The sequence below is a fragment of the Convolutriloba macropyga genome, chromosome 11 (assembly GCF_964194025.1).
Source record: "Convolutriloba macropyga chromosome 11, txConMacr16.3, whole genome shotgun sequence".
NCBI lineage: Eukaryota > Metazoa > Xenacoelomorpha > Acoela > Convolutidae > Convolutriloba > Convolutriloba macropyga.
This window is the reverse complement of record NC_134478.1, coordinates 56,926,898-56,954,555: the sequence shown is the minus strand read 5'-3', so window position 1 is coordinate 56,954,555 and position 27,658 is coordinate 56,926,898. Positions and strand designations below refer to the sequence as shown.

Here is a 27,658-nt window from a genome sequence, read left to right as displayed (position 1 = left end):
TTTTGAGAGTGTTTTCTTTTTAGACGGCAAAACTAACTAATAATGTGATCCCATTCAATAAAAAACCTGAAAAAATACCACTTAACAATTTTGTATAAGACGTCATGCACTTTGTAAAAAAGACTGAAAAACAATGAGGGTAAATTCTATTATAGTTAACGAAGTGTCAATTACAGCGGAGTGATTAATTGAGGAGTAATAGGAAAAGGTCATTTTACCAAGTCCGAAAGAACAATTAAATCTCTGAATTGGGACTCATAATCTCAAGTACCTTCTATATAATTATCTGAGTACCATTGTCCAAATAATACCCTTTTTACTTCGTTTCCTCGTAATATTGTTCAAGAGAACAATAAAAAACTAACGCTTTGGTGGGAAAACTCTAACGATTGTTGCTTCACAATGGATCTTAATCCAGAGAAAAACCTGTCAATTTTATATTTTTCTACGAACAAAATTCATGTAGACGAAACTTTTAATTTTTTTGGTGAACCTAGCCGATACTAATTTCAATGTCATTCATGTTTACCAAAAAAAAACGTTTTTGTCATATTCGCACAATTTTTTGTATAATTTACAAATTTATTTGACCAAAAAATTCATTGTTGCAGTTGAATGTTTTGTTTTTTTTGCGAAAATTTTTAGTGAAGCACAATGAGATTTAAGAGGTTCTTCCCTGAGGGGCAACACCTTTAATCATACCCAAGTTTAGGTGCGCGACCCTAGACCGCTCTGATTGGACCATTTGGGTCGCACACCGGTGGCGTGGTGCGACCCAAAATACAATTCTTGGGTCGCACTACGGTCTGATCGTCGCACTACGATCTGATCAGAGGGCTTCTGTTGGGTCGCACGATAGTGTGATAAGAGGGCAAAGTCTGGGAAATGGTCTGATCAGAGGGGTATAGGGTCGCGCACCTAAACCTGGGTAGCTTCCAGACGCCGTAATAGTTAATTTTCCATATTTAGGGTCTATAATTACCCCCCACCCCCCGCACCCACACACACACACACACACACACACACACACACACACTGCTTAGTGGGCATTTAGATTTAATACCCTCAGGCGCACCTGCTATTTTGCTACATAGTAACGATAAACAACACTTAATATAACAACTTAATTTGCTATATAACAACACTTGATTTGTTACTGATGGGTATGACAACACGGGGGGTCGAAACAAAATTATCCCTTTTTTGTAAACAACCAATTAAGAACTTCAATTTTGTCCTTGTTTAAAATGAAAATTCGGGCGACGTCTTATGAATGAACCAATCCTTAATATTATGAATGTAAAGACATTTTCAATTCCTTAAGTGTCCTTGGAAGACTCTTGGAGTTTGACCCGTTTGTCTGTCCCATTCCACAGGAGCCCAAAATTCTGCATTTTTCCCGCGATTGCCGACAAAGTTGAAGAATGGAGTCTTGAGGGAATTTGAAGTCCCGAACCTTCAAGAGGGCAATGTCGCATTTGAAATAATGAAGGAGCGAATTCCTGAAATTATTTGTGATTCTGTTTCTGAAAATAAAGGTGGCGGTCAAGCAAGCCGATAGGCAAGCAAGCCGAATTTTGAAAATGAGGTCAAGTAAGCCGAAAAATTTTCGGATACCCGTATTTTAAGTTGCCCCTGGCGGGCCGGTGGGCGCGCTTCGCGCGCGTCGCGGCTTCGCCGCGATAACCGGCCCGCTATTTCCGGATTACATCCCACAGCGGATGAGAGGCATGGCCATGGACAGCGGTCTGCTGAGGCCCGTACCCACTAGATGTCTAAAAATTGACGCATTTTTGTTTCTTTGGTGCATTGGAATACATTATGCACTATAATACTACGCGCAGTATTGATTGTAACGGCTAATAATGTATTATTTCTGATAGATTACATAACTATTACATAATTTTCGGCTTGCTTTTCTGTCGGCTTGCTTGCCTATCGGCTTACTTTGCGTTCGCCGAAAATAAAATGATTATCAAATTTTCATCGAGTAAAATGTGGGATCTTTGCCGTTTGTGCCTAGCTGTGGTTCGTGGGCGCATATTAAAGCAAGTGCTATATTTTTACATTATGATTTACTATGAAATGGCACGTGCTCTGGAACTGGGGGGTACATAACGTACTGGGGGAGGGGGGCACAAACGGGAAAGATCCCTATTTTGTTATACAGTACGTTACTAGGAGAACAACATTATTATGCAATAAGCGGCGTCGTCTCAGCATTAGTTTTTGTAATAGCCTAGAATAAAAGCAGTTCGAACTAAATGAAAATATTTGTTTGCCTTAAAGTTGTATAACAGAGAGTCTCTCATCAGGGACATTTTCTATGCATTTGTTGCTTGGTGAGGATAATCAATACTGATGATTTTTTGATGTCTTACCCAACGAGATCGTATAAGGACACAAAAAGTGTTCAATGTGTGTTCTGTATGACAGCCAGCTGATTAAGAATGGTACTCTTTTGAGTTTTTCTCGTATTCAGCGATTCAGAATCAAAATGTCGTTTTTTGCGAATTGTTTCCGAATACGAACTTAAAATTTAATTTACCCCGAAACTTGAGCACCCGTTCAGATATCGCACGCTGAGGTGTGCGCTCAAAATTGTTCCGATCAGACCATCCCAAACCAAGAGTGCCTCTGATCCCACTCAAACACGCTCGACAACTTCTGTGCTCTCGAAGAGCGTTGAATTACGTCTCTGAGCAGACTCAAGCGCGCTCGACAATTTCTGTGCGCTCGCAAAGATCTGTGTTCCTGATTAGAGCCAACTGCGCTCGAATGTACTTTTGGTCCGACCCACATTGGTTCGAAATCAATTCTGATTAGACTCAGATGCACTCGAAAAGCTCTCTGATCCAGGATTATCAACTATCTTGTTCGCGAACCGTTTATGATCAGACCCAGATGCACTCGAACCGTTTATGATTATACGCTGTTGCGCTTAAACCGTTTATGATCAGAACTATTTGCACTTGAAGTCAATTATGATCAGACTCAAATGCGCTCGAAAATGTCTGAGAAGAGATTGATTATAATTTTGAAAAAATATCTTAATTTTGTTATAATGTATTCATTTTATATAAACTAATGTTTTCAGTAATATACTCCGCTACGGAAGCGCCGATTCTGAACGTATTGCTGAGGAAAATAAGACCCAGCTGTTGTGAAAAAATTTTCTGTATAACGTTAGTAGTAATATATAGCTGTATTGGGATAGGGGGGGGGGGTTATCCTGCCATGAGGATAATAGGGTATAGAATGCGTGAGGATAATATGGAGTGGTATACCCCTTGAGGATAATATGGAGTGGTATATCCCATGAGGATAGTATGGAGTGGTATATCCCATGAGGATTATATGGAATGGTATATCCATTGAGGATAATATGGAATGTTATATCCTGTGAGAATAATAGGTTATGATATATCCCATGAATAAAATATGGAATTGGTTATTGTATGAAGATAATATGAAATCACATTAGAGCATATGGAATTGTCTATTTTATTAGCGAGAGCCTATAAATTCTCGGCATAAATCAACTGATGAAATTTTCATTTTTCGAAGATATGATAGAACGAAATGGTTGCTACTATTGCTACAATAGATTTGAGAATAATACACGAAAATTTTTTGTTTGTGAGGGAAGTTTATCCTGATTACAGTAAGAGATATTTGTACTTTATAGCAACTTGGTTGCATTGGGATCCTAACATTGATCTTAACATTGCGCTCAAACTACGTCCCTATGGGGGCATAATTGGTATTGATAATTCATCACTTGTCAAATATTTTAAGTCTTTCAAAATTCTGAGATTACACTCTATTCTCCACGACGCAGCCGGTTTTGTTCATGAGTTTAGCAAAAAAGCACCGGGTTACTCATACGTTTTACCTTGTTCAGTCACAAACGAGTATCATGGTCACGTGACCGGCCTTGCATTTTGTCTTTACGTGAAAACTTTCAAAGGACGATTGTTCAGTATGTTGGAATGCTGAAATCACGAGCTGTTGTTCTCGACTTTGAAGGTTTTCGGAATAAATCTGGCTTCGTAGTTAAAGAACTTGCTATTGCTACTGAGAACTTAATCGACATTATTTCCTTTTTACCTCTCAATTCATACAGAACGCTCTCTTCAAGTGATCAAAAGTCTTACCAGTGGGTTTCTAAGTTTTTGCACGGTCTTCTGTGGGAAACGGGAGAATAATCATACTGCTATTTGCAACAAATGATAGACAGCATTATTCTTCAATTTCCATTAGCGGTATTTTTCGCCAAGGGCAAAGAGAAAACAAGTACTCTCACGGAACTACTTTAGAAAAACGTAATAAATTTAGAGACAATGTATTGTCCAAAAGTTGAACATTTGAAGTTGTATCGAGAAACTTCTATTTGCAACCTACATGCACTGAGTTGCCCAAAAAAACAGAAGAGCAGGCATTGCGCGAGGAAGAAAGCCCTGTTGTTCTATCACTGGTTGATGAATGAATCGAAGTCCAGAGAAGACAAATCCGTCACTGCTTCAATTGAGTTTATCTCCAAGTTTGACAGTCTACAGTTGCATAGCGCCCGACAATCCATTGACTGCAACCCTAGTAAAGGAGGAACGAATTGACTCTCGTGGAAAAACAATTCTGAGAAAACAGCAGATTGTGTGTGGTGGCGCTGAAATAGAAGCTTTAAAGAAATGTCTTTCTCTCGTGGAGTACTTTCAATTGTACCATGTCTATACAAGAGAAAATGCAAACACTGGAACTAACCCCTTTACCTATGCCCAAGCGTGCAGTTCCAATTCTGATGTCTCTGAACGATGAGAGTCTTCCCAAAGAAATCAAGCACCGGATGAAAGAAAACGATGTAGAGTCCATTGTTTTCAGAGATAAAGTAAACTCAATAAATGCAAACTATACAATCACCTACAGAAATGATGACAAAGACTCTGAATATGTGTTGTACGAAATATATATTGCTGAACAATTTTGTAATAAATTTGAAATTCATTTTTCACAAATAAATTTTTAAAATGAGTCAAACGGAAGATCAGTTAGATTCGGGCGGAGGCATAACTGACTTAGTTTTTGACGCCGAGCACCAAGAAAGACAGTCTTGGAGGTTTTGTAATTCGAGATTACCCTGATCAGAAGTGGTATATTTTACACAAATTTCTATAATATTTCTCATAACTGTTTCTTTGATCAAATTAGTGTTTTTCAAACTTGATTGCGAAGAATCAACATTTTGGTTTTGTTTACTCTCGTGCACAGTTGGGTATGCTCTTCCGAATCCCAAGTTATAAACAAAATAATTTCAACGTCTGACAGGAGTTCATGGCTGTTTGCGGGCCATCTTGTTGCGGAAAAACTGAGATGTTTTTTCAAAATTTTACTACATGGCACATTTTCCCCAGAGTTTCAAAAAATCTTTTATTTTTATTAGCCTAATCAGCCAAAATTTCAGTCATTAGAGAAGAAACTGAACATAGAATTCACACAGTTTTCTGGTTTTGAACTCGTTTCAGAGTTAGAAAAATGCGTGTTTTGACGATTCATGTGAAGAAATTTTCAACAACAAAGAGTTTTCTAAATTAACAACTGCGGGGCGACATAGAAACATTAGTGTAATATATGTTAAACACAACTTGTTTCAACAGAGCAAATGGTCTAGAACAATTGCTTTGAACACAACACATATAATTTTGTTCAAATCACCACGAGACACACAGCAAATTAATTTCATTGGTCGACAACTGAATAACACACAACTTTTGAAGAAAAGTTATGAGCCAGCAATCAGGAAGCAGTTTGGTCATTTGTTAATCGACTTAGATCCAAAAACATCCGACGTCCTACGTTACTGTTCAAATATTGTTCCTCCGGGTCCATCGATTTTCTATCTTCCATCAGCTAAAGCTGTTATCACCAACTTCACTGATAAGAGAGAAAGAACTATGTATGCTGCGGCAGATGCTAGATACATCGGACTCACAAGTAGGAAAAATAATCAAGACAGGTCCAAATAAGTTCATTAAATTCCTTTGTGAGTGCTTACTCAATATTGTCAATGGAAACGTCCCAGTTAATAAAACCAAATTAGAAGGTTACGAGAAATCACTCAAAATACTAATAACTAATCAAACAAGTTTGAAACTAAAGAGGAAACTTTTAGCCAAAGAAACAGAGTTGGTGAGAATTGTTGGATTTTCTTGCTATCGATGCTTGACAAAAGAGTAATGCATACAGAAGAATTCATTTTAATTCCAAAACGAATGTTTTTGTCACATCAACCCGTAAAAAATGAAATTTGAGAAAACCCTAATTATGAACAGAAGGCAGCTCAACTATCACTATTTCAAAGAAATCAGTCTGAAAACCACAAAAAGACGAAAAGCCTGTTGAAATTATGAGCAGTGTTTACGAAAACAAGGAGGCTACTAAGGAAGAAATATCACAACCAGTCAGCAAAGACAGTGAGATAGAACCAACAATAAAGAAACAAAAAATTTCTCAGTTTGAGTCTATAATATCTGAACTTGAACCAATGGAGAAAAACAAAATCAAGCGAATTAAAATCTTACTTAAACACATTATGCAATCTGACGTCATTTCTATTGGAGGAAACGATGTACTTCATATAAATGTACTTCAAAAAAAGAACCACTGGGCGTTAAAGTTTCTAATTTTTGTATAATTTAAAGCAAACCACACAAAAAATGACATTAAAAAGTACTCAAAAATTTTGTCTGCTCTCGATATATCACCACATTTAGTTGCAAACACTTATACCAAGCAAAACTCGTCGGAAAGTGAACAAGAATTCTACCCAAGCCGAGAAAAACCCCGCAGTAGTGGATCCAAATCAACCCCAACAAGAGATTACGGAGAAACAAGTGACGAAACGACAGAAAAAAAAGAGACCAGTCAAAAGAAATGGTCTTTCTTCTCCTGAAGTAAAACGTTTGGAACAGCTTTATTTAAAAGGACCAGCTTCCTATGGAAGCACAGAACGCATACATACTCAGAGCAAGCTGCCATTAGGCAAAGTGCAGTCCTATTTGGAGAAAAAACCGTCTTTCACAAAGTACCGTTCAATTCGATTAAAATTTCCCAGGCTTAAAGTTTTTGTAAAAGACATAAATGAAATTTGGTCATTGGATTTGGCGCACAATGACAAACTAGCGAAATATAACCGTAATATAAAATATCTTTTGGTAGCGGTTGACTGTCTATCAAGATATTTACGTGTGGAACCCTTGAAAACAAAGTATTCGACGGAAACAGCTGAAGCATTCCAAAAAATGATCAAAATTAAGCAGCCTGAAAAAGTGTGGGTTGACAATGGTAAAGAGTTTCTTGGAGCTTTCAAACAATTTTGCAACAAACGTGGAATTCATTTATACAGTACTTTCAGCGAAAAAATGTCTGCATTTGCAGAGAGGAACATTAGGTCCTTAAAAGAGATAATTCATCGGTACCTCGAAAAAAAGTGGACATATTCCTACATTGACCAATTAGACCAATTTGTAAAAACAATCAATTCCAGAGTAAATCGGGTAACCAAACTTGCCCCAAATAAAGTTACAAAAAAGGATGTACCGTGGTTAGTGTCATTGACCGGGCAAACAAGCACAACTCAGAATCCCAAGTTTTACGTTGGGGATTTTGTGAGAATAGTTAAAAAGGACAAAGCTTTCCGGAAAAGTTACAAGCAATCATTCACAGACGAAGTCTTTGAAATAACGGGAATACCTACATTAAAACCACCAACCTTCTCTTTAGTTGACGCTGTCAACGAACTAATTCAAGGAAAATTTTATCAAACAGAATTACAACTTGTCAGGCTCCCTCCCGTTGAAAGTGTCCAAAAACCGGTTTGAAGATGAGTTTACAGTTCACGTCGTTTCATCCGCTTCAATGGAAATATTTGATTCAAACACACTTGCATCATTTCGGAATTTTTTTAATATTGGAATTCAACTTTCAGGTGATTGGCGAGTGGCGCTAAGTGAAATCATATTCCCAACAAAAATAGAAAATGTTGTAAACGGAAATCTGATTGTGTACAACTTAAAAGACTATGAAGGTTCCCAAAAGATGTCTTCTGGAGCCAATGTTATTTCTAGGCCATATAGCGGGCAAAAACTAGCTTTTATGCCAGGAACATTTGATTCGGTGGCGCAACTTCTTGCCACAGTTAATCGCACAGTTGGATTACCCCATTTTTCTTTCAGAGAAATTAAGAGCTCTGGAAAATACGACATTTTGCTAGGGAAATATGAGGGAATTACATAACCCAGTGAAGAAATCCCCAGCATTTTTGGCTTTGAAGGTATTCCTGACGGTAATGGAATTCATATTGGGTACAAAATGAATCCAAATGAAAACAGGCTTAGGAAAAGTGATGATACAAAAGCATATTATGGGGAATTTCCAGCCAACCTTTGTGCTGGAAAGCATCTTATTTTCATCTATACAAACATAATTGAATGCCAATACGTCGGTGACACTAAGGCGCCTCTTTTGAGGGTCATTGATTTGAAACAACGTCTGAAAAACGGTAGTGTATGTGAGCTTGAACCAACTGATCGAATCGTTTTTACAAATTTAGACTACAGGAAACTTTTGACCAACACAATTCAATCAATTTCAATTGAACTGCGGACGGAAACAGGACAATTAGTTCCGTTTTCGGGAACTGGAAAAGTAATTTTAACACTACATATCAAAAAAATTTTCCAATAAAATGGTTCTTACTATGCTAATCAAGCGACGTTTTTGTCTCATTTCTCTGGACATTATCGACAAAGAGGAAGTGTTTTTGGCGCCTTAGCTGCAGGAATTGGACGTGTCGCACTGCCCCTAGCACGTCGCTTCATTTTGCCAACTGCTAAACGTATCGGGAAAGAGCTCCTGAAACAATGTGTACCAGAGATTCTGGATGTAGTGGGCAACAAAAAATCTCCTAGACAAGCAATTAAGAGCACAATTTCAAAAACTGTTAAAAACAGACTGGAGGCTCTCAACGAATTACTTCGCGTCGGCGGAAATCAATACGAGGCAAGCCAATGAAAGTAGGGGAGAAAAGCAGAAAGACCATTTCAGCGCGTAGAGCACCAAAAAGAAGTCGGTAGGATTTTTTTGCTTAAGAGAACGATGATCGCTAATTTGCTATCGTCAGAAGCAACTCACAGTTCATTGGATTTATTTGTAAAACCCTCACTACTGGTGACTTTTGATGGTAGTGTTTGTCAAAAATTGCGTCCAATCTACAGCCCAAATGGACCCTGGTTAGAATTTGAAGTCGCTGGTGAAAGAAACAACTTCATCGATTTACAAAAAATTTTTCTCGAAGTTAAAGGTAAATTTGTCCAGTCTTCTGAAGCTGATTTCAAATATGACGCTACAGCCGCCACTGACATTAAAAAAACAGATTCTCCCTACTTTTGTAGTAATGTGTTACATTCACTTTTATCTGATTATACAGTCTCTGCTAATGGACTGAAAATCTCAAATGCTAGCGGAAATTATACTCACAAAAGTTTCATTGAGACCGAGTTTTCACATAATAAAGATGCAAAAAATATATGGCTGGCCTTTCGAAAACTTTTGGTGAGACAATCAGCTGAATGCACATTCTGTGGCAAAAATGCTGTGGACTTTTTATTGCGACAGACATCTGTTAAGTGGTTTGACACTTCGAATTGCATTCAGACGCTCAATTGATGATTTTGTTATAATGTCTGATGATGCTGCGAAACAATATAAAGTAAAAATTGCCGAAGCTAATTTGTATGTGCGGAAGATGACCCTTAATGACACCGTCCGCCATTGAAAAAACAGTATTGAGTAGTTCCGCCTCCTATCCTTACCTTGAAACCCTCACAAAAACGTTTCTAGCTTCAACGGGTCTACACAGTTGGAAACAAGAAGACATATTTGCGAGAGAACCAATCCGCCGACTGGCGATCTGCTTAAATACAAATGAAGCTTTTCTGGGTAGCAACCGGCAAAATCCATTTCATTTCCGAAAATTCACTAGAGCAGATTTATGTATATCGAAACGGTTTGCCTGTGGCAGATAGTTCAATATCTACAGCTGACGACAAACGTCTTTACTTTAATACAATATCGGATCTAGCTTACATTGATAATGGATATGGAATAAGTTTGACAGATTACCCAAACCATTTCGTAATGGTTTTTGATTTGACCAGTACCCAACAAGCATCCCATCACTTTATTCACCCTGAACTGACAAATTATTCATCATCTGTTGAGTTATAATTTTCTGTGGCCTTACCAAACAATATTCAAATTTTCATTATTGGTGAAAAAGCTAGTACAATTTTTGTTGATAGTGCAAGAAGAGTATCAAAGAACACATTTTAACAAACTAAAAGTGGACGAAGATGATATCAGTGATCTAATTCAAAGAAGTGCTTTACGCAAGCATAAATTTCTGGGTGTCTTCGCTGCAAATAATTTTCCCCAAAAGTTGAAACCACACAGTTTCCTAATTGTTAACGCAGCAACTGCAGAAAGTTTTGGTACCCATTGATTACTATTGTGCCAGGAAGAGGAGGAGGATCAATTGTTTTTTTGCTGATCCACTCGGACAGTCTATTTCGTCATGCAAAGATGTCTACCCAAGAATAATTTCTCTAGAAGAAAAGGCAAAAATTTATCAGTTGCTGAAGGATCAGCCAATTCAAAGTAAAAACTCAAAAATTTGTGGACTTTTTTGTATTTATATTGCTCATTATATTTTTAATTCGCAAAAAATTGTAAAACTGAGTGATGCTCAATTAATTCGCTATGCTTTTCATGTGATGTATTAATCTTTCCTTGATTGCAATAAATTTATTTTCAAAATTTAATTTTTTCTTCATACCCAAGGCGAACACTCAACAAATTAGTATCAATATTCAGTTTGCCGTATACACTAACAAAAACATCCATAATTTGACAAAAAAGCACCAGAATGAGGAGCAGACAAAATGTTTTCAACTCTTCGGATAGTTTCACTATTAAAAAAATCAGTTTGAACTTGTTTTGATAGAGGACGGGCGTTGTAGATAGTCTTTTGAGCAACTACTGGCATCTTCGCACACGGTTTTTGATTCATATTCACTTGTTTTGCATTGCTGTTTTTCACATTACTGTGGCAGGCAAAAACTGGCAGTTGTTTGCGTACTGTCTGTGAGTCAACTTTGTCTGCGGAGCTGTTGAATTCAACCGCCAATTTGAGCTTTGTAAAAACGTATCCATTAGTCTCCAAAGTTGTTGCAGTCGAAAATAAGAATTTGAAGGTTGTAAAAATACAAGGCACAGGAAAATTCTGGTTTTGTTTTAAAATTTCCTTTTCGCAAGTTGTTGTATCAAGCAAAACGTGATAATGGTTAGTTACTAAACCGCAAAAATTAGAATCAAAATGGGCACGCACTACATAAACAGTTGTGTTAGAAAGGGTAGGTTTCTCTTCGATAATCTGAAACTTGAACTGTTTTTGAAATTGTTTAAGTAATTTGGTGAGCACTCGTACATCACCTCAATCATTTTTGTTGCTAGTGTTGTTATTCGAAATTTCTTCTGACTTTTGTTGGAATCGTGGTTTCTTTGCTGGAGGTGGTTTTGTTGATTGCTCTTGGGTGAACTGAACGCGTATATCAGCTGAATTTTCAATCAAGTTCTCAAATTCTTGAACTGTTAGAGAAACTCTCTGCTGAAATTCGTAATCGCTTTCCGCTTTCTTTAACAATTTTAGAAACACATAGGTCCCTGTCCTTTCATACGCTTCCACAGTTGCTCTGATTAAGCGCTTATCAGTTTTCAAAATGTCGAAACAACAATCGCCAAATTCTGTGTCTTTAGTGGAAGTGAAAGGCATGGCGCAACCAAATTTTATCTCTTTCAAATAAAACTGTGAGCGCTCCAACTCAATGGCGGCGGCAAGCTGGGATTACACATGTGTCATCAAACACTCAATTAAAAACAAATGATTGGCGAATACAGTCTCAAGTACGCCTACGGCGTACTTGAGTCTGTTCATTACGATTTTTATGGCAAACATATGATGCACGAATGTGATCTTTTGAACAATTTCACATGCATAAAGCGCTCATATAAACTAGGAAAATAGAAACAGATGCGACCTCAGATCATAAACTTACACGTTGAACTCAATTTCAAAGAAGGCATAAAGCAATCATATACACTAAAAATTAAAAGCACATGTGACCTCAGATAAGAAACTACACATTGAACACAATATATAACAACTGTTAATTGAAAACAGATGTAAGCCTAGATAACAATCTTTGGTACGCTCAAGTTAAAATTGTGAGTGTATGTTGTCTCAAAATTGAAAACAGATGTGACCCCTAGCTTACATGAAATTATTGCAAAAGTTGTACATGGAAACCCTGAGCTATAATTCAGCGGCATTCATATATGTGTTGCGTCAAATTGCAGTTTGTTTCCAGCAACAAATTCGAATCTGTTTCACTGAATTCTTTAAACACTTAACTTTTAAAATGTCCTTTAAAATTCTCGCAGAGTCCGAGGCTTCTTGGGAAAAAACATTATTTTATCAGACAGTTTATGAAAATTTTGTGGTTTTTATTCAATAACGAAAACAAGACGATGTGTGGCACGTTTACCATCACTTTCTTCTTCCAAAGCTTCTTATAAATGCAATTGCCGCCCTGCCCGAGAAAACCGACCTATCCGAAAGCACTATTATTACTTCTGGTGCCACCAACCAGCGTGCTGCCAGCATTTCACGATTGTAATACGGACGCATTATCTGATGAAAAAAAAACGTATTTTCTACCGGTACGACTGTGACTGCGTACCTTTGTTTGAAAAACAACTCGGAGTTTATCAAGCTTTTGATGATCTTGGCAATTTGTGGGGGATCAAAACTTCACCGTCTTCACCAGACAGTGAGACAACACTAACTAGTCTACCCACAACACCAGCAGTTGACCCAAGTTCAACTGTTACGCCGACACCTAGTCCATCTCTCTTCGCTGGAATTCACAACAACAACAACCCTCCAAACAATTTCGATAGCTTTGACGAAAACGTTCTGTCCGGAACAACTTTTCAAACGCCAAAGCGAGAGGTTGTGAGCGACAGTTTTCAAACACCCACTTGTTCAGAGACTCAAAACTTTAGCGGAGCACCAAAAAAGCGACGACCAGAAAATTCTTTGATGGACTTATTCGATTAAATTAACTTAATTAAAACTTGAAACTTTACTTTTATCTAAAAACTGTTTCAATTTTGAGATGTGAAGTTGTGCGTGTGCATGTATTATACAAATTACGTATTTTATATTTCTCGAATTTGTAATATAACATTTTTTGAAGACTGTTTTGTCTTTCAATTCAAAACACAGACAAAAATATAATTCAAATAAGTGATCGAGTTCAAACTTGTTCAGGGAAAATTTTCACTCTCCCTTATGACGCAATCACACATATTATTTTCCTAGCAGGATTTCATGTACTACAACCACTATGGAGTGATTAGTTTGTGAGCTAAAATATCCAGGTTAAGACTATCGAATCAAAAAAATTTGTTAACATTTGTATGTTAAACCTTAAGTTTTTCGGAATTAACAATAATATTTTTTTTGCAAAATGTGTACGTTTTTTGGCCCAAAAGAACTGTTAACATTATGCCAGCTGTTATAGCAGCGTATGAACCCTGAAATTCATTCATAATTTGGCAAAACTTGTCAAAATTTGTAATCTCTCACAGAAAAAATCAAAAAATTGTACTTTAAAACCAAAATGATGTCATTACGCTGAGTTAAAAAAGTTTAAAGGTCCTCTAGCAGCACTTCCTGGCTTTGGGCTCTCGTTCAGCAGGGTAAAAAAAAAGCTGGTTTGTAAAAAAAATTTTGATAAAATTGAAAAAAAAAATTTTTGTATAGATGACCTCTGACCTTTGACCCCAAAATGAGGGCTTCAAAAAACACTTGGGATGAAACCAATGGTGCAGAGGTCCTCAGCACACTGTGTCCTACAAAACATCTCATCTCGCTCGTCAAATTTAAGTTAACCGTTACGGAGATAATTAGCGCCTATTTAACGGCTAATTAGCGACTATTTAACATAATTGCTGATTAATGAAAAAAAATTGGAATTTTTTTACAGCAATAACTTTGTGGGAACATGCTGGATGTTTTTGGTCATACGCATCATGGCCGAAAAATTGCTCCTTCACCGATTTCCAAAACATCTTGTCATCAATGTCACATTAAAATCTGGCATTAATTAGCATATGAAGTACCCTAAGGAAAGATGTTAGATACTGTTTCTTTGCATTTTTGCACATTGTGGGCCCACGGCATCAACTTCTCTCATAACACCTGTCATCGAAAAAGGCTTCAGAAAAAAGACACATGTTTCTGTCATGTAATTGTCATTTAATGACATTGATTAATAATGATTGACAGAAAAAAAAACTTTTTTTCTGTTTGTTTTAGAGGAAATTTTTTAGTGCCGTCCTATGTTTTTCGGCCCGGGGAGCAATTTTGCTCATCACACTTGACAGCGTAGGACAACTCTAATCACCCGTTATAGATGAGGTCTAAAATTACACTTTTTTTGAAAAAATTCAAATAAATTAATATGTCTTTCCGCTTTCTTAAATGCGTTTTTTGAAATAATCCGCAAACAACAATACTCAGTATGACACCTCTGAGGGTCTACTAGCACATTTTTTGAATTCGCATAGTGTTTTAAATCTTTTTTGCGTTTAATTTTACTAAATTTTCGAAACTATTTTCCCGCCGATTCCAGTCAACCAGAGGCCGCTATTTTGAAATTCAAATTTGGCGCCCTATCTAGTGAATATCCCTTTTGTGCCTTAGTTTCAAATTAGGGATAATAAGAAAGCCGGGATAATAGTTTTAAGAGGAGGCAAAGTCTTTCGATGTCGAGCTAAATTTGGAGTTGAAGCGTGCGCCAAAATTAGCCTATAGAAGTACGTTCAATTTGAATATCAAATTTGCCGCCCTATTTCAGTGCCATTTTCAAAACACTTTAAACATGTATTGAATTGTAACGAATGAAATTGAGTATTACACAGAACTGAGTTTTATTGCAGAGCAACGAACATTATTAAACAAACCGTTTATCCAACTTCATTTATTTACTTTTGATAACTGCTTTTGAAATGACTTATACTTGCCGCTTCTGCCCTTCAACGTTTAGTACACTGGGAAAAAAATCGCGGCATGAAACACAATTTCATCCCGATGAGTGCGGCTTACCACATTATCAATGTTCAATTTGTGAGTTTTCAACTAGAAAAATGTCTCCTCTTGAAGAACATATGAGAACAGTTCACTCAAAGTTTACAAATTGTTGTCGTTCTTGTTATCTTCGTTTTAACAATTCTCACCTCTACGCACAACCAATGAGCTCTGTTCATTCGCTTCCCATTTTTGGAGAAGAGTTCCCGCCTTTACAAATACCCTCCCAGTCCGCACTTTATGGTCACCTTCAAACGTTTGTAATTGAAGCTGAAAACAATGAAGAAAATTCGTTGGACTTGCAGACCTTTATGCAGTCCAAGCGAGCCCAAATAGAAGATCTTATTGAGCAAAAATTAAGCTCAAGACCCTGGAAAATTCAATTTTTGGCAGAACTATCACTCTTCAAACCAAAACACGAAACTGATGAAGACGACGAACATTTAGTTGTATTTGCCAATTCACTAATGACCCCATTAATTGCTGGAGGTATCTCAAACCACAACTTTGCCCTGATGTTGGAAAAAATGTTGGCTGTTCTCTTTACTTTCGTGTCTTCAAGGAGTGGATGGCTACTAGATCGGGTGATTCGCTTACATCTCAACTTTGCGAAATACAGACCTATTCGGGGATCGTCATTCATATCTCTTCCTTATGAGTTATCCACATGCCAAGCTGTTCTAAATATTCGAAACCACAATGACAAAAATTGCTTTGTCTACTGTTACATAGCAGCTAGATGTCTGAAGGAAAATATTGGCATGAAAGTTGACGGTCAAAACGATAATTTGAGAGCGACAAATCCCGAAACTTATAAAGACCTGAATCGTTTTTCCCAGTGGGCAATTTTCAGATGCCAATGAGTCTTAGTAGTCTCAACAAGTTTGAGGAACTTAATTCTGTTCAAGTTAACGAGTTTGGTTACCATAAAAAAGATCTATTTCCTATACGAATTTCAATTAAAAAGAATTCAGAGAAATTGGTTATTGATTTACTGCTACTTTACGATTCAGATAAACATCACTATGTTCTTATCAAGGACCTGTGCAAATTTTATTGCTTTTTACGGTCAGTGAGGTATTGTAGTTACCTGATTTTATGCAGAAACTGTTTCTGGTTATGTTATGACGGTGTCACAGCTTTCGATGAACACGTTGAAAGGTGCAAAGATCATTCACCAGCCCTTGTTCGAATGCCCAGCGAAAACAGCAATATCTACAAATTTAACAACTGGTTTGCCCTCTGGTTTGCCCCATTGGTAATTTACTTTGATTTTGAATCTTTCCTACGGCCAGTAACTACTTGTTCACTTATTGGAAACGTCTCCTCATCATCCACCATAGAGATTCATGAGCCCTGCGATTTCGCTCTGACTGTTGTTGAGCATAACAACCCGAAGCCCAAGTATAGCCACCTAGATAGCTCCAAAAATTGCATGGAGATTTTTGTGAAAGTGCTTCACAAGTTGGCGAATGATATTCACAAGCAGAAACAAAAACATCCGTGTTTTCGTGGAGACAGATCAAAACTTGGAAAAACAGAAAGTGTTGCTTGTTGGATTTGCGAAAATGATTTTGATGAAAATGACGAAAAAGAACTTGACCACTGCGACTACAGTGGCGAATTTCTGGGCTGGGCCCATCCCCAATGCAACCGACTACGAAGAACGTCAAAATTCATTCCCGTAATTGGGCACAACATACAAAATTACGATCTCCACCATATCTGTCTGGCATTTCAGGAATGTGAGCCATCTACAACAATAAGCGTAATACCAGCAACCGACGAGAAATATATCTCGATGCAATTAGGTGTTCAAGTGGACACAATAAAAAGGGATGGGCAAACTCTTCCAGTGTATGAGTTCCCAAGGTTTGTTGACTCGTACAAGCTTTTTAACGCATCTCTAGAAAAACTCACCGAAACTTTACCGCAATCTGAATTCGGCATTTTGGAAGTAATGTTCAATGAAACCCCTAGCGACCACGTTGACCTGCTCAAGCAAAAAGGTTACTACCCATATTCATACATGTCGATTTGGACAAAGTTCTCGGAAGATAGTTTGCCTCCAATATAAGCATGGAAAACTCGCTAATTGGCACAACAAATAAGCAAAACGAATGGAGTCATGCAAACAGAATGTGGAATTTGCTTGGGTGTAAAACCATGTAGGATTATCATGATGCCTATCTAAAATTAGATTGTGCTTTATTAGCTTGCTGCTCAGAGCATTTTCGGAAAATTAGTTTCAAAACCTACAAGCTTGATGTTGTACAGTTCTTCACTGCCCCAAACATGGCGAAAGATGCCGCACTTCGTATCACCAAAGCTGAAATTCAGTTCTTCACTGAACGGGAACATCTGGACATGATAGAGCCAGCGATACGCGGGGGTATAACCTCTGTTTTCGAAAGTCGACATTTTAAAGCAAACAACCGCTACCTGCCTTGGTTCAACTCCGAGGAAACGTCCACATTTGGGCTAATGGTGGACGCGAATAATTTGTATGGTGGAGTTATGCAGGAGCAGATGCTACCCATTGGTGATTTTTGTTTTGTTTTCGACATCTCAATAAACGAACTACTACACCACCCTGATAGCTCTTCAGCTGGGGATTTCTGTGAAGTCGATATAGAATACCCAAGTGAAATACATGATCAACAGCAGGACTACCCATTGGCACCAGAAAAAATGCTAGTAAAGGACGACTGGCTAAGCGATTATCAGTTAGAGGTTAAACAGCGTTACAAATTACCGGAAAATAAAGTTAACAAATTATTACAAACTATGTTTGACAAAAGCAAATATGTCCTACACTACAAACTACTGCAATTCTATGTTCGACTTGGGTTGAGTATCAAAAAGTACACAGAATTCTCAAATTCACACAATCAAAGTGGCTTGAACCGTACATTACCTTAAACAGCGCCATGGGAAAAAAAGCAACTAACAGATTTGAACAGAGCTACTACAAATTGATGAACAACTCGGTATATGGGAAAACAATTGAGTCAAAACGAATACGACTGAAAGTAGACATAACACGGGATGCCGAAAAACCTGCAAAACTTACATCAAAATTCGAGTTTGACAAATTTAAAATATTCGGCGAAAACATGGCGGCGATCTGTTCTCGACCAAAAGTTATTAAATGGACAACACCAACTATTGTCGGGGCGACCATTCTTGTATCTTTCAAAACTACGTATGTACGGGTTCCCTTATGATGTTATGCACGCAAATTTTCGGTGCTCACTCTTGTACTCTGATACCGACAGTCTATTGTATAAAGTTGAGACGACTGACCTCTATGCCGACTTGGCAAAGAAGAAAGAAGTTTGTACAGAATTCGATTTTTCAAACTATCCGGACAACCATCCACTCCACTCCGATGTTAATCACAGCAGAGTTCTCAAGTTCAAGGATGAATTCGCTGGTGACTACATCTCGGAATTTATATGCTTGAAGCCCAAAATGTATTCAATAACTTCTAAAAGTAAGTATTAAGTTACATACATACTTTTATTCCCCGAGAACCGATCACTTTTTTTCTTTGCATGTTGAAATAATAACTCACCTGAGACTCGAGTTCATCTGATTTTGTTTTATTCCAGGTTGTAGAAAGCTGTCGGCAAAAGGGGTAACAAAAGCTGCCCAGAAGTTGTTGACACACGAGCTGTACAAGTCTACACTGGTTACGGCAAAAACCATATCGCGCAATAAGTAATAGAATAAAGTCCGAAAACCATATTCTAAAAACAGTATCCAAAAACAAAGTGTCCCTCTCAGCGTACGACAATAAACGATATATTCTCGCTGATGGTTTGAGAACACTGCCATTTGGGCATTATTCTATAAGGAACAGTTCGCAATCTACAACAGAGAGTGATACTGACTCATATAACTGATTCGATAATGAGAAAAAGGACAGTGAAATAAGCTGGGATTACAAATCAGTCTCAGAAGAAAGTTTAAGTAGAATTTTCAATGATAGAGACAATGACGCTAATGTCGACTGGGATTATCCGACACCTCCCAGCCCCATTCCTCCTCCAGCAAAAAGAATGAGAAAACATTTAAGTGAACACATGAATCAAATGCTTGATATAGCAGAAAACTGGACATCACCCGACCCGGGAATGATTGTTGCTAGAGCTACTACTGAGGAGGCAATTAGTGATTCTGATGTTTTTGACTTCGATAGGAGCAGCAGTTCTGAAGATGATCATTTTCAGTGCTCCCTCATTAACTTTGAAGCAAGTGACAGCAGTGATTAAAATTCATAGCAAAACCCAACGCTTGAGCGTTTTGTTGCTTGCTAAATTAATTCAAACAAACTTACCTTAGTTTCAACTTCTACGCAGTTTTGTACGTGAATTTTGGTATAACTTTAAGTTTCAGAACCTGTTTTCAAAGTGCTCCGCAGTTTGGATTTTGTGAAGTAATTAATTGTTTCAATATGTTTGGCTTACAGTTGGAAGAACAAAATAATAAATTGTTGTTTCATACGTTTTCACATAAATCAAGAGCTCGGTAATTAATCGTTTCAAATGCAAGCTTGATCACGGCATTTCTTGCTTCTCAATTTACATGAACATTTTAAATGCAAGTTTAGTCGCGACAATTATTCCTTCTCAATTTACATGTATATCAGAAGGGATATACCACTCCATATAATCCTCATGGGATATACCACTCCATATTATCCTCATGGGATATACCACTCCATATTATCCTCATGCGTTCTATACCCTATTATCCTCATGGCAGGATAACCCCCCCCCCCCTCCCTATCCCAATACAGGTATATATTACTACTAACGTTAGTGAAAGTTTCTGACTCAATGGATGAACTCAGCTTTCCATAGAAAACGTCTTTATCTACCTTTAATTAAAATCCTCCAAAGGGGACCGGCATTTGCTGATAGCTCAAAAAATGCGTCCAAAAATGGTCTCCGATCAGACACACTTGTGCCTAAATTCATTTCTGATCAAACCCAGTTGCGCTGCAACCGTTTATGATCAGACTCAAGTGCGCTCCTGCGCTCAAAGATGCCCTGTTATTTCGAGCGCAAAATGGTCAGGTGTGTTCTGAACAGGACAATTTCGAGTGCACACCCCAGCCTGGGATTCTATCCAAACGCTTTTGAAAGGAAAATTAGTTTCCTTCAGCATACACAGATTTCTGGACACAAATTGGAGTCCTGTTTCACCAGCTGTTTTGCTTAATTACTTAATTCGTATCTATTCAGTCACCCCCCCCCCCACCCCCCTCCCTCATTCTGATTTGCCGTGCACTCATTATATGATGTTATATACCACGTTATTCTGTGAAAATAGCGCGTCGACCTGAGACCGTAAAAGTTATATGCCCACTAAGCTGGGGGGCGGGGGCTTATTTAGGAAAGAGTTAGCTGTTACCTTTTTTGATGTGGCCATATCATCTCCTCTATATACACCCGGGTCTTTGCAGCACTCTTGTTTGTGAAGTCTCCAGTTTCAATCAGGAGTTTATAAGCTGCAAACACACACTTCAATTTCAGTTGACATATCGACTGCGAAATACTAAACTCAAATAAACCACAGTTAGCGTTTCATCACGTGACGAAAAAGTTCGCAGGGTGTCGTTTACGACTCAGGACATGTTTTGGCTAGATAGACTTGTCCCGGAGAGGGGGGAAGGTGCGACTGATCGCTCCATAGTCAGTACAAAGTTTCGGTCATGCCGTCTGGCCAATACTTGATTTTGGTCCGTTAAGTCTAGCCGATACCTGTATTTAGGTATGTTTTGTCTGTCCCGTACCTGACTTCCAGTCCGTTCGTATGATTTAAATCTATTTTTAAGTCTGGCTAGGAAAAATATAATATAACCTCTGTGGAGAGGTGAAGTCGAGACATTTGGTTCTAATCAGCGTCCAACCAAGCCTCATGGATTCATCGAAGCCTAGAGGTCCAGTCCAAGGCAAAAATTGGTTGGCCTCACGGAAAAATCAATTATGAAATTCATGAGCAACCGTCAGCAATCAAGTTTACTACAAAAAAGTTTCAAAGGTTTTGAGAGTTTACGTTGCGTCTAAACGTAAATCGCTTCAATGTCTTTACAACGTTCAGTCTATTAGAGGTGTGGCGTCAATGTCATTCGTAAGAAAGTAATAGTTTACACTTCTTGAAATTGATTTCACCCATTATACAGGTGTAGGCTCTTCTGTCTTTTCGAATGCTTTTCGATTGACATGTACTTTGTTTTATGGAATTAATTTTGATTTTCAGCCTTTCGCACCATATTATTAGTTTATCCGGTGACGCTTGTAGTTTGCACTGTATTAATTGACGTGATCTGGGATACAATGCGAAGTCATCTGCAAATTGAGAAATCCCAGCTGCAGTGTCTGTTTTATTTGATACTAAAATTAGGAACGGTATCGGCGAAAATCACGCTCCCCTAAGCAACACCAGCTTTGGCGACAGGCTGTTGCTTCTGTATATTTGATTTTAGTTTCAACCTCTTTCTTCAATAGCGTACAATGGCTGCTGACTGTATTGCAATTTGGCTTAGTTTCAAACCAACCTTAGTCTCCAGACGCATTGAAAAAGTTTTTCAATCAACGGAAATAGATCCAACCATTTCTGACCACTGGTATGCTTCACTTAGGTGCTGATTCAAAACGATAAAGTTATCAGTTTTGCATCTGTGTGCTCTATGAATACTTTGTTTTGTCGAAAAAATTGGCGTGTTCACAGTGTCTTAAGATGAGGTGATTAACAACTGTTTCACAGAATTTGCGATGCAGTTAAGATTAAATAGTCTTTAGTTTGTCTTGGTCTGGTTTATATCTATTTTTGGGGTCTTGGAAGCATCGTAACTTAAGATTCCTTCGCGGAAAGTTAACGGGTTGACGAGTTGTAAGAAAATCAAACGTCAGCAAGCACTGAAACTGTGTTGACGAATAAACAAAAAGAGCAAAATTAATTCCGGAAAATGAATTTTTCTTAAAATCGACTCTCGTCTCAGTAAAAGTGAAAAAAAACTCTCCAAACTGAGTTTTTGGCGAAACAATTATAAAGCATAAATTGTTCTTTTTACTTGTTTCTGTGTTTGTTACTTGGTCCTAGGTCTGTTCTGCTCAAGTGCCCAAGTGTGGCCAAAGTTTGTTCATTCTAGGCAATTGCAGTCAAAGACGGCCTAGAACACGTTGTCTTGTACTGAAAATCCTCTCTTCCGTACCCTTTATTGGTTCAAAGACCTCCTCCTGTTCTTTCAAACTTTTCAAAAAAATTGGCCACTTGCAATTGTGAAGGTAGAATTTGCAGCTACGAATTGAATTCTTTTGTTATTTTGAAGTCATTTATGAAGATATTGTGCGGAAAAACCTACAGACATGCTTGAGCGTTCAGTGTTCAGATTTTTGTTGATCTCTAACATGTTTTTTGATATTTTCTGTTTGTTTTCACGATTTACGACCAGAGAAACGTATTTGAGCTAAACCATAATGTCACCTAATTTGATAATTTAATTTTTGGTGAATTTATCTATATTTTATCAAGTTTTATGTGCTTTTTGTCTAAAATGATAGCAATCGTATTGTCGCGGATTCTAACCAGGGTGAATCAAATAATAACTGCAGACCGTCACCAAATCTGATAGATTTTTTCAAAATATGTTTTTAGTTGTCATCACAATCCGATGTTGGAGGAGAAAAAGACAAAAATATGAACACTATAGAACATAATATTTAAAAGATATGAGTTTGTGAAAGATATCTGCCTAAAAACAATTTTCGTTTTGAATCTGCAAAAAGCAGTCAATTTTTGCTAATGTTTAATTTCTGCGGCTAATTGTAAGATTTGATCAGCGACTTAAAAAATTTAGAAACCCTATCAACAGATTTTTTTGAAGACTAATAGTTTAAAACAAGTAAGACTATATTTAAATTATTAATAATTCAGTTGCTCTGATCATCTTTTTTTCGATATTACAATCATTGTTACTGTTGTTTTTTTCTGATTTTCCCTCCCGGAACGAGTTTCACGTCTTGATCACTACTTATTTCAAATCTTCTGAAGACATGTAACTTTCAAGTCTTTCAAGTCTTAGTCAAGTCATGGCCAAGACTTGACAGGTCTTGAGTCAAGTCTTGACTGACACGTCTTGACTTTAACTCAGTTAGGGTTTTGAGAAAAGAATATTTATAAATAATGCATTCCAAATTTTGCTAAATTTGGTTTAAAAAATTTACAAAGATTGTCAATCTGACCCAGCTGTTTCTGATATGAACCCAACTTAAAATGTACCAACTTAAAATGTCCCATATATTTTCGCTAATAAACCCAACTATATTCAATGGGCAGAAGGAAGTGGCATTGAATGGTATCTTTGAGCGATATCATATTATTTTCCATTCTCTATGAAGTGACCTTCGTGGAAGTGCTCACGTTTTCTCGTGCTTCCTTTTTACTTTGGAGAATTTTTTGGGCAAACAACTGTAAATGGCGGCTTTTTGCAAAATGCAAACAAACCAACAGTACTATTGGGCTAAAAACTTGACTCAAGACATGACAAGTCTAAAAAAGACATGATCAGAGCTCTGGTACAGTACTGATTCAAGACTTGTAATTTCCCTGACTCAGTAGTGAGTAAGGCTTGAGGTTCAGTCCGGGTGTTCTTTGATGTTGCTTCTACCTTTTTGTGCGTTTGTGCAGCTGTTGTTGTTATTTTGTTGTTTTTTTCTTCTCATGTTGCGGTAACTGTTGTTTAGAAAACCGTTCAGTTTTGTCCGCAGCTTTGCAGTTGTCGTTTACTGGTCAGAAAAACATGTCAACGAATAAGGCAAGAAAACTCTTGTTGTTCCGCCGCTCACTCTTGTTGGGGGAAGAACCATATACTCAATTGGGGTTTTTGGTCAGTCAGTTTTGGCCTATTGATATATTAATTGTAGAGAAATGTGAGAGGTATCATTTAAAATCTCGTCCAGGGTAGAAATTGCAATTAAAATGATTTTTTATTATTACAATTTTTTCGAGGAGTTATCGAGGTTTAAACTATTGTCAACACGTGATACTTGGCATGATTTTGATCACTTTTGGCGTCATTTTTGTTCAAATTAAAATTTTTACTGTCAAAATGTTTGTTCAAAATTAGATTTAATGCCACAAAAAGAAACGTTCTTGCGTTTCTGACAGACGAAAGGCGAAAAATAGGCTAATTTAGGCCTCATAGGGAACTAGAGACTTGTTACTTTTCATGAGAAAACTCCAATGATGAAAAAGTTTAGTTTGGTTTTCCTAATAATACAAGTGAACTGTTAGTCCTATGGCATAAAACCGCTGACTAATAGTACGTTAGGCTTCCTAATGAGCATTAAGTGAACCTATTTAGTCATTTGAGGTGCCTCTTATGACTAATAAGACTCTCAAAATAAGTTTTTCGAAAGAAAATTTTTTGAACAATAACCGAGCTTAAACTTACTTCCTAAATTTTCTCTGAGTTTTTAGGTTAGTTCCAGTAAAAGCCGAACCTCTATTCTTTGTACTGAAACCAGACTTAATCTGGTTAGCAACTTCAACTTCGAACTATTGTTTTCTTTATTTCGATGCCACGTTCTGCATTTTTATTGGATATTTTTTGGTTCCTTATAAAACATTAATACATTATCCTGTTTTTACAATTCCCATTAGCGTTAAGAAGACGTTAAGTTTATCATAGATATAGTTTTCAGAGATAAGTTTTCGGTTTTAATTGTTTCCACAATTTATTCTTGCAATTTTTCAAAGAATTTTTGGTTTCTGCTTGTATTTGTCGTTTTCTTAAACTTAAGACTTTTTGTGATGACTTATTGATGGTTTATGAACGACAAATTTAATTGTCATCCCATCGAGACAAAATTTAGCGTATTCATTGATTTGCTTTGAAAACCATCCAATTCAATTGCTTTGCTTTGAGACTATGGGTTTTCTTAAAAATTTGTTGGTTTGAATATATTTGTTCATGTTTCATTATTTGGAGTCAAATTGTTACAATAAAAGAATCTGTTTGCTCTAAAATCATTAACTAAAACAAAAAAAAACTTGACTGAAAAAATATTTGTTAATGGCGTCGACACTCTTTACCCTCATATTTTTTTGAATTTGATGTTCTTGACTGTTTTGTTTGTTCTGCTTTGTCGTTAAAAACTTTTCTGAACGCTGAGATATCTCATTAACTTACAATTGAACATCGAATGAAATAATTTAATAGAGTCAAATTATGTCTAAAAGTCTTAAAGTTTGATATTGTTTGTTTTCAAAAAATTTAACTTTTTTTAAGTTCTTGCTGTTCTTTTTGTTAACTTGTAACTTATTGTCACGATTGAGAGATCCTAATCACTTGCATGTAATTGAACCATTAACGTGTCTATTGGTATTATGTCATAACTGGCGCTTTGTTTATTGGACAAAATGCGTTTTCAAAAACATTTGGTGAGGGGTGAACATTTGTGTTTTTTTCTCTTCTTTTGGCACATTCGCGTTAAAAACAGGCCGCAATGATTTTCAAATGAGGCCCCAGTGAACATATTTTTTCTCTAAGCGTAATTTTAACCGAATTAATAAGAGTAGTAAATCAAATAAAACATATATTTCAGATAATTGCTAATCATTTTAATGCCTTCAAAACTTTGTGTTTGTAACTTCTTGAGGTCTTCTGCATCTTCAGTCTGGTTCCTTGGCTTAGTCTAAGCAGTAATATCTCCTTTGAGTTTCGCAAGTGTTTTTAAGCTAATGGTTCTCAAGACATTTGATATTGTTTGGTTTTGAAAAACGTTGATGCTTTAGCGAACTTCTCCTCATAATTTCTTCTTTTTGTCGAATTGTTACCTAGTCTCATCAAGGACAAGTCCCATCTTCTCTGTAGTTAAGAAAAAGTAATTTGTGTAGTCAAGGTTTTTTTGTGTTTGTATTTTGACTTTGTTAATAGGAAATTTTAAATTTTAATACTGTTTTTGGCGTAAAAAATGTTTTTGTTTTTGCTTAGTTTGTTGTTTTGTTCTTGTAGTGTTATTAATGGCACATCTCGTGCGTGCTTTTTTGGCATGGCATCATGGAATTAAATCAGTAGTTTGGGTGTGTAACGGTTTTTTCAAACTCAGACATCTATTTTTGGAGATCTCTTCATTTGGTTGACAATTAAGTCAGAAATGCAGATGAGCTCGGGTCGGAAAATTATGTGTGGACGCACATTACCGAGCCTCCTTGTTTTATTTATAATTACTAGTCTTAAAAATGAAATTCCTGTAACCTCATAACGTTTAAGTGCTATATGTATTTTTTGGCATTCCAAACTGCGCAAACTACTACTGGAAACAAGTCAACAGAAATGTTTTGATTTTCGCTAGAATAGTTCTCGCTAAACCATTTTTAACAATCGACATTTTGGCAGTTTATTACATCTCACAAAAATTTGCCCACCGTTTTTTTAGCAAAGAATGAAAATTTGCGTAATTGAATGATATTAAAATACAATCTAATTACGTTTACCTGTCCTTGTTTATTGAATGCTTATATTATTCTGCAAAATTAACTTTCATTGGTTCACAAAAATTTATTAAAATTGACGTTTTCCAGCGCTTCAAAAATAATTGATAAGGGAGCTTACAATCTATCCTGGACACACAATGTGCTGCTGTAAGAATCCAGTCCTCGTGAATAATTGTACCCCCACAAATCTGATGGTTCACTCCACGGTGTCGCCTCATAATTTGTACAAAAAACGGCCGTTGTGGACTGTCATGGCCGCCAATGATGAACGACGTTAACGAACTCTTAAAAGAAGTCGTCCTACTAATTTTTCCAGTTGACTTGAGTTGAATAAGATCAGAGTGGCAAATTGGGAACAAACAGAAAACTAATAAAACTGATTGAAGCATTTTTTGCCGCAGTTCAACAATTATGCTGAAAAATAACCCTGGTCAAGATGTGTGCGCCGTTTCAGCGCATATTTTTTGTAAGAAATGCGAAGAACGCACTGAATTTGTATTAAAAATGCACAGAAAATAATAATAATAAATTGTTCGTAGTGCCGTTGTCATAAAATATAAGCAAGAAAATACATACATTGTACAAATACAATCGGTTACAATTCGTGACACTACAAGGTCGTTAAACCTATCTGGTTTGTTTTCAAGCGCCTCACGGAAGAGTTGTGCAATTTTAGTTGAAAGAATAATAAAAAAGTGTTTAAAAATGAAAAGTTGTCCTTTCCAGTAGAGATTAACTAAAGAAACTGTGTTTGTATCTATCAAAAATTTTGCTCTAGTGAGCATGAAAGAGTTTGTCTAGCAAGTCCTGGTTACCAGTTATATAAAGATTCAAAAATGTATGGCAAAATTCTTTTATGTTTGCCTCTTTCATTGTTCTAAC

At 36.9% G+C, this 27,658-nt stretch overlaps 1 protein-coding gene across 1 annotated transcript; it reads right to left on the bottom strand.

The window, feature by feature from the left end:
* Nucleotides 1-1,291: 1,291 nt before the first annotated feature.
* On the bottom strand, nucleotides 1,292-27,012 carry LOC142349187 (chymotrypsin-like elastase family member 2A). Its single transcript, XM_075400599.1, has 3 exons — nucleotides 26,895-27,012; nucleotides 20,687-20,783; nucleotides 1,292-1,502 (listed from the first exon to the last, which is right to left on the bottom strand). The coding sequence occupies exons 1-3, from the start codon at nucleotides 26,992-26,994 to the stop codon at nucleotides 1,292-1,294; spliced, it is 408 nt and encodes a 135-aa protein (XP_075256714.1). The 5' UTR covers nucleotides 26,995-27,012.
* Nucleotides 27,013-27,658: the final 646 nt, after the last annotated feature.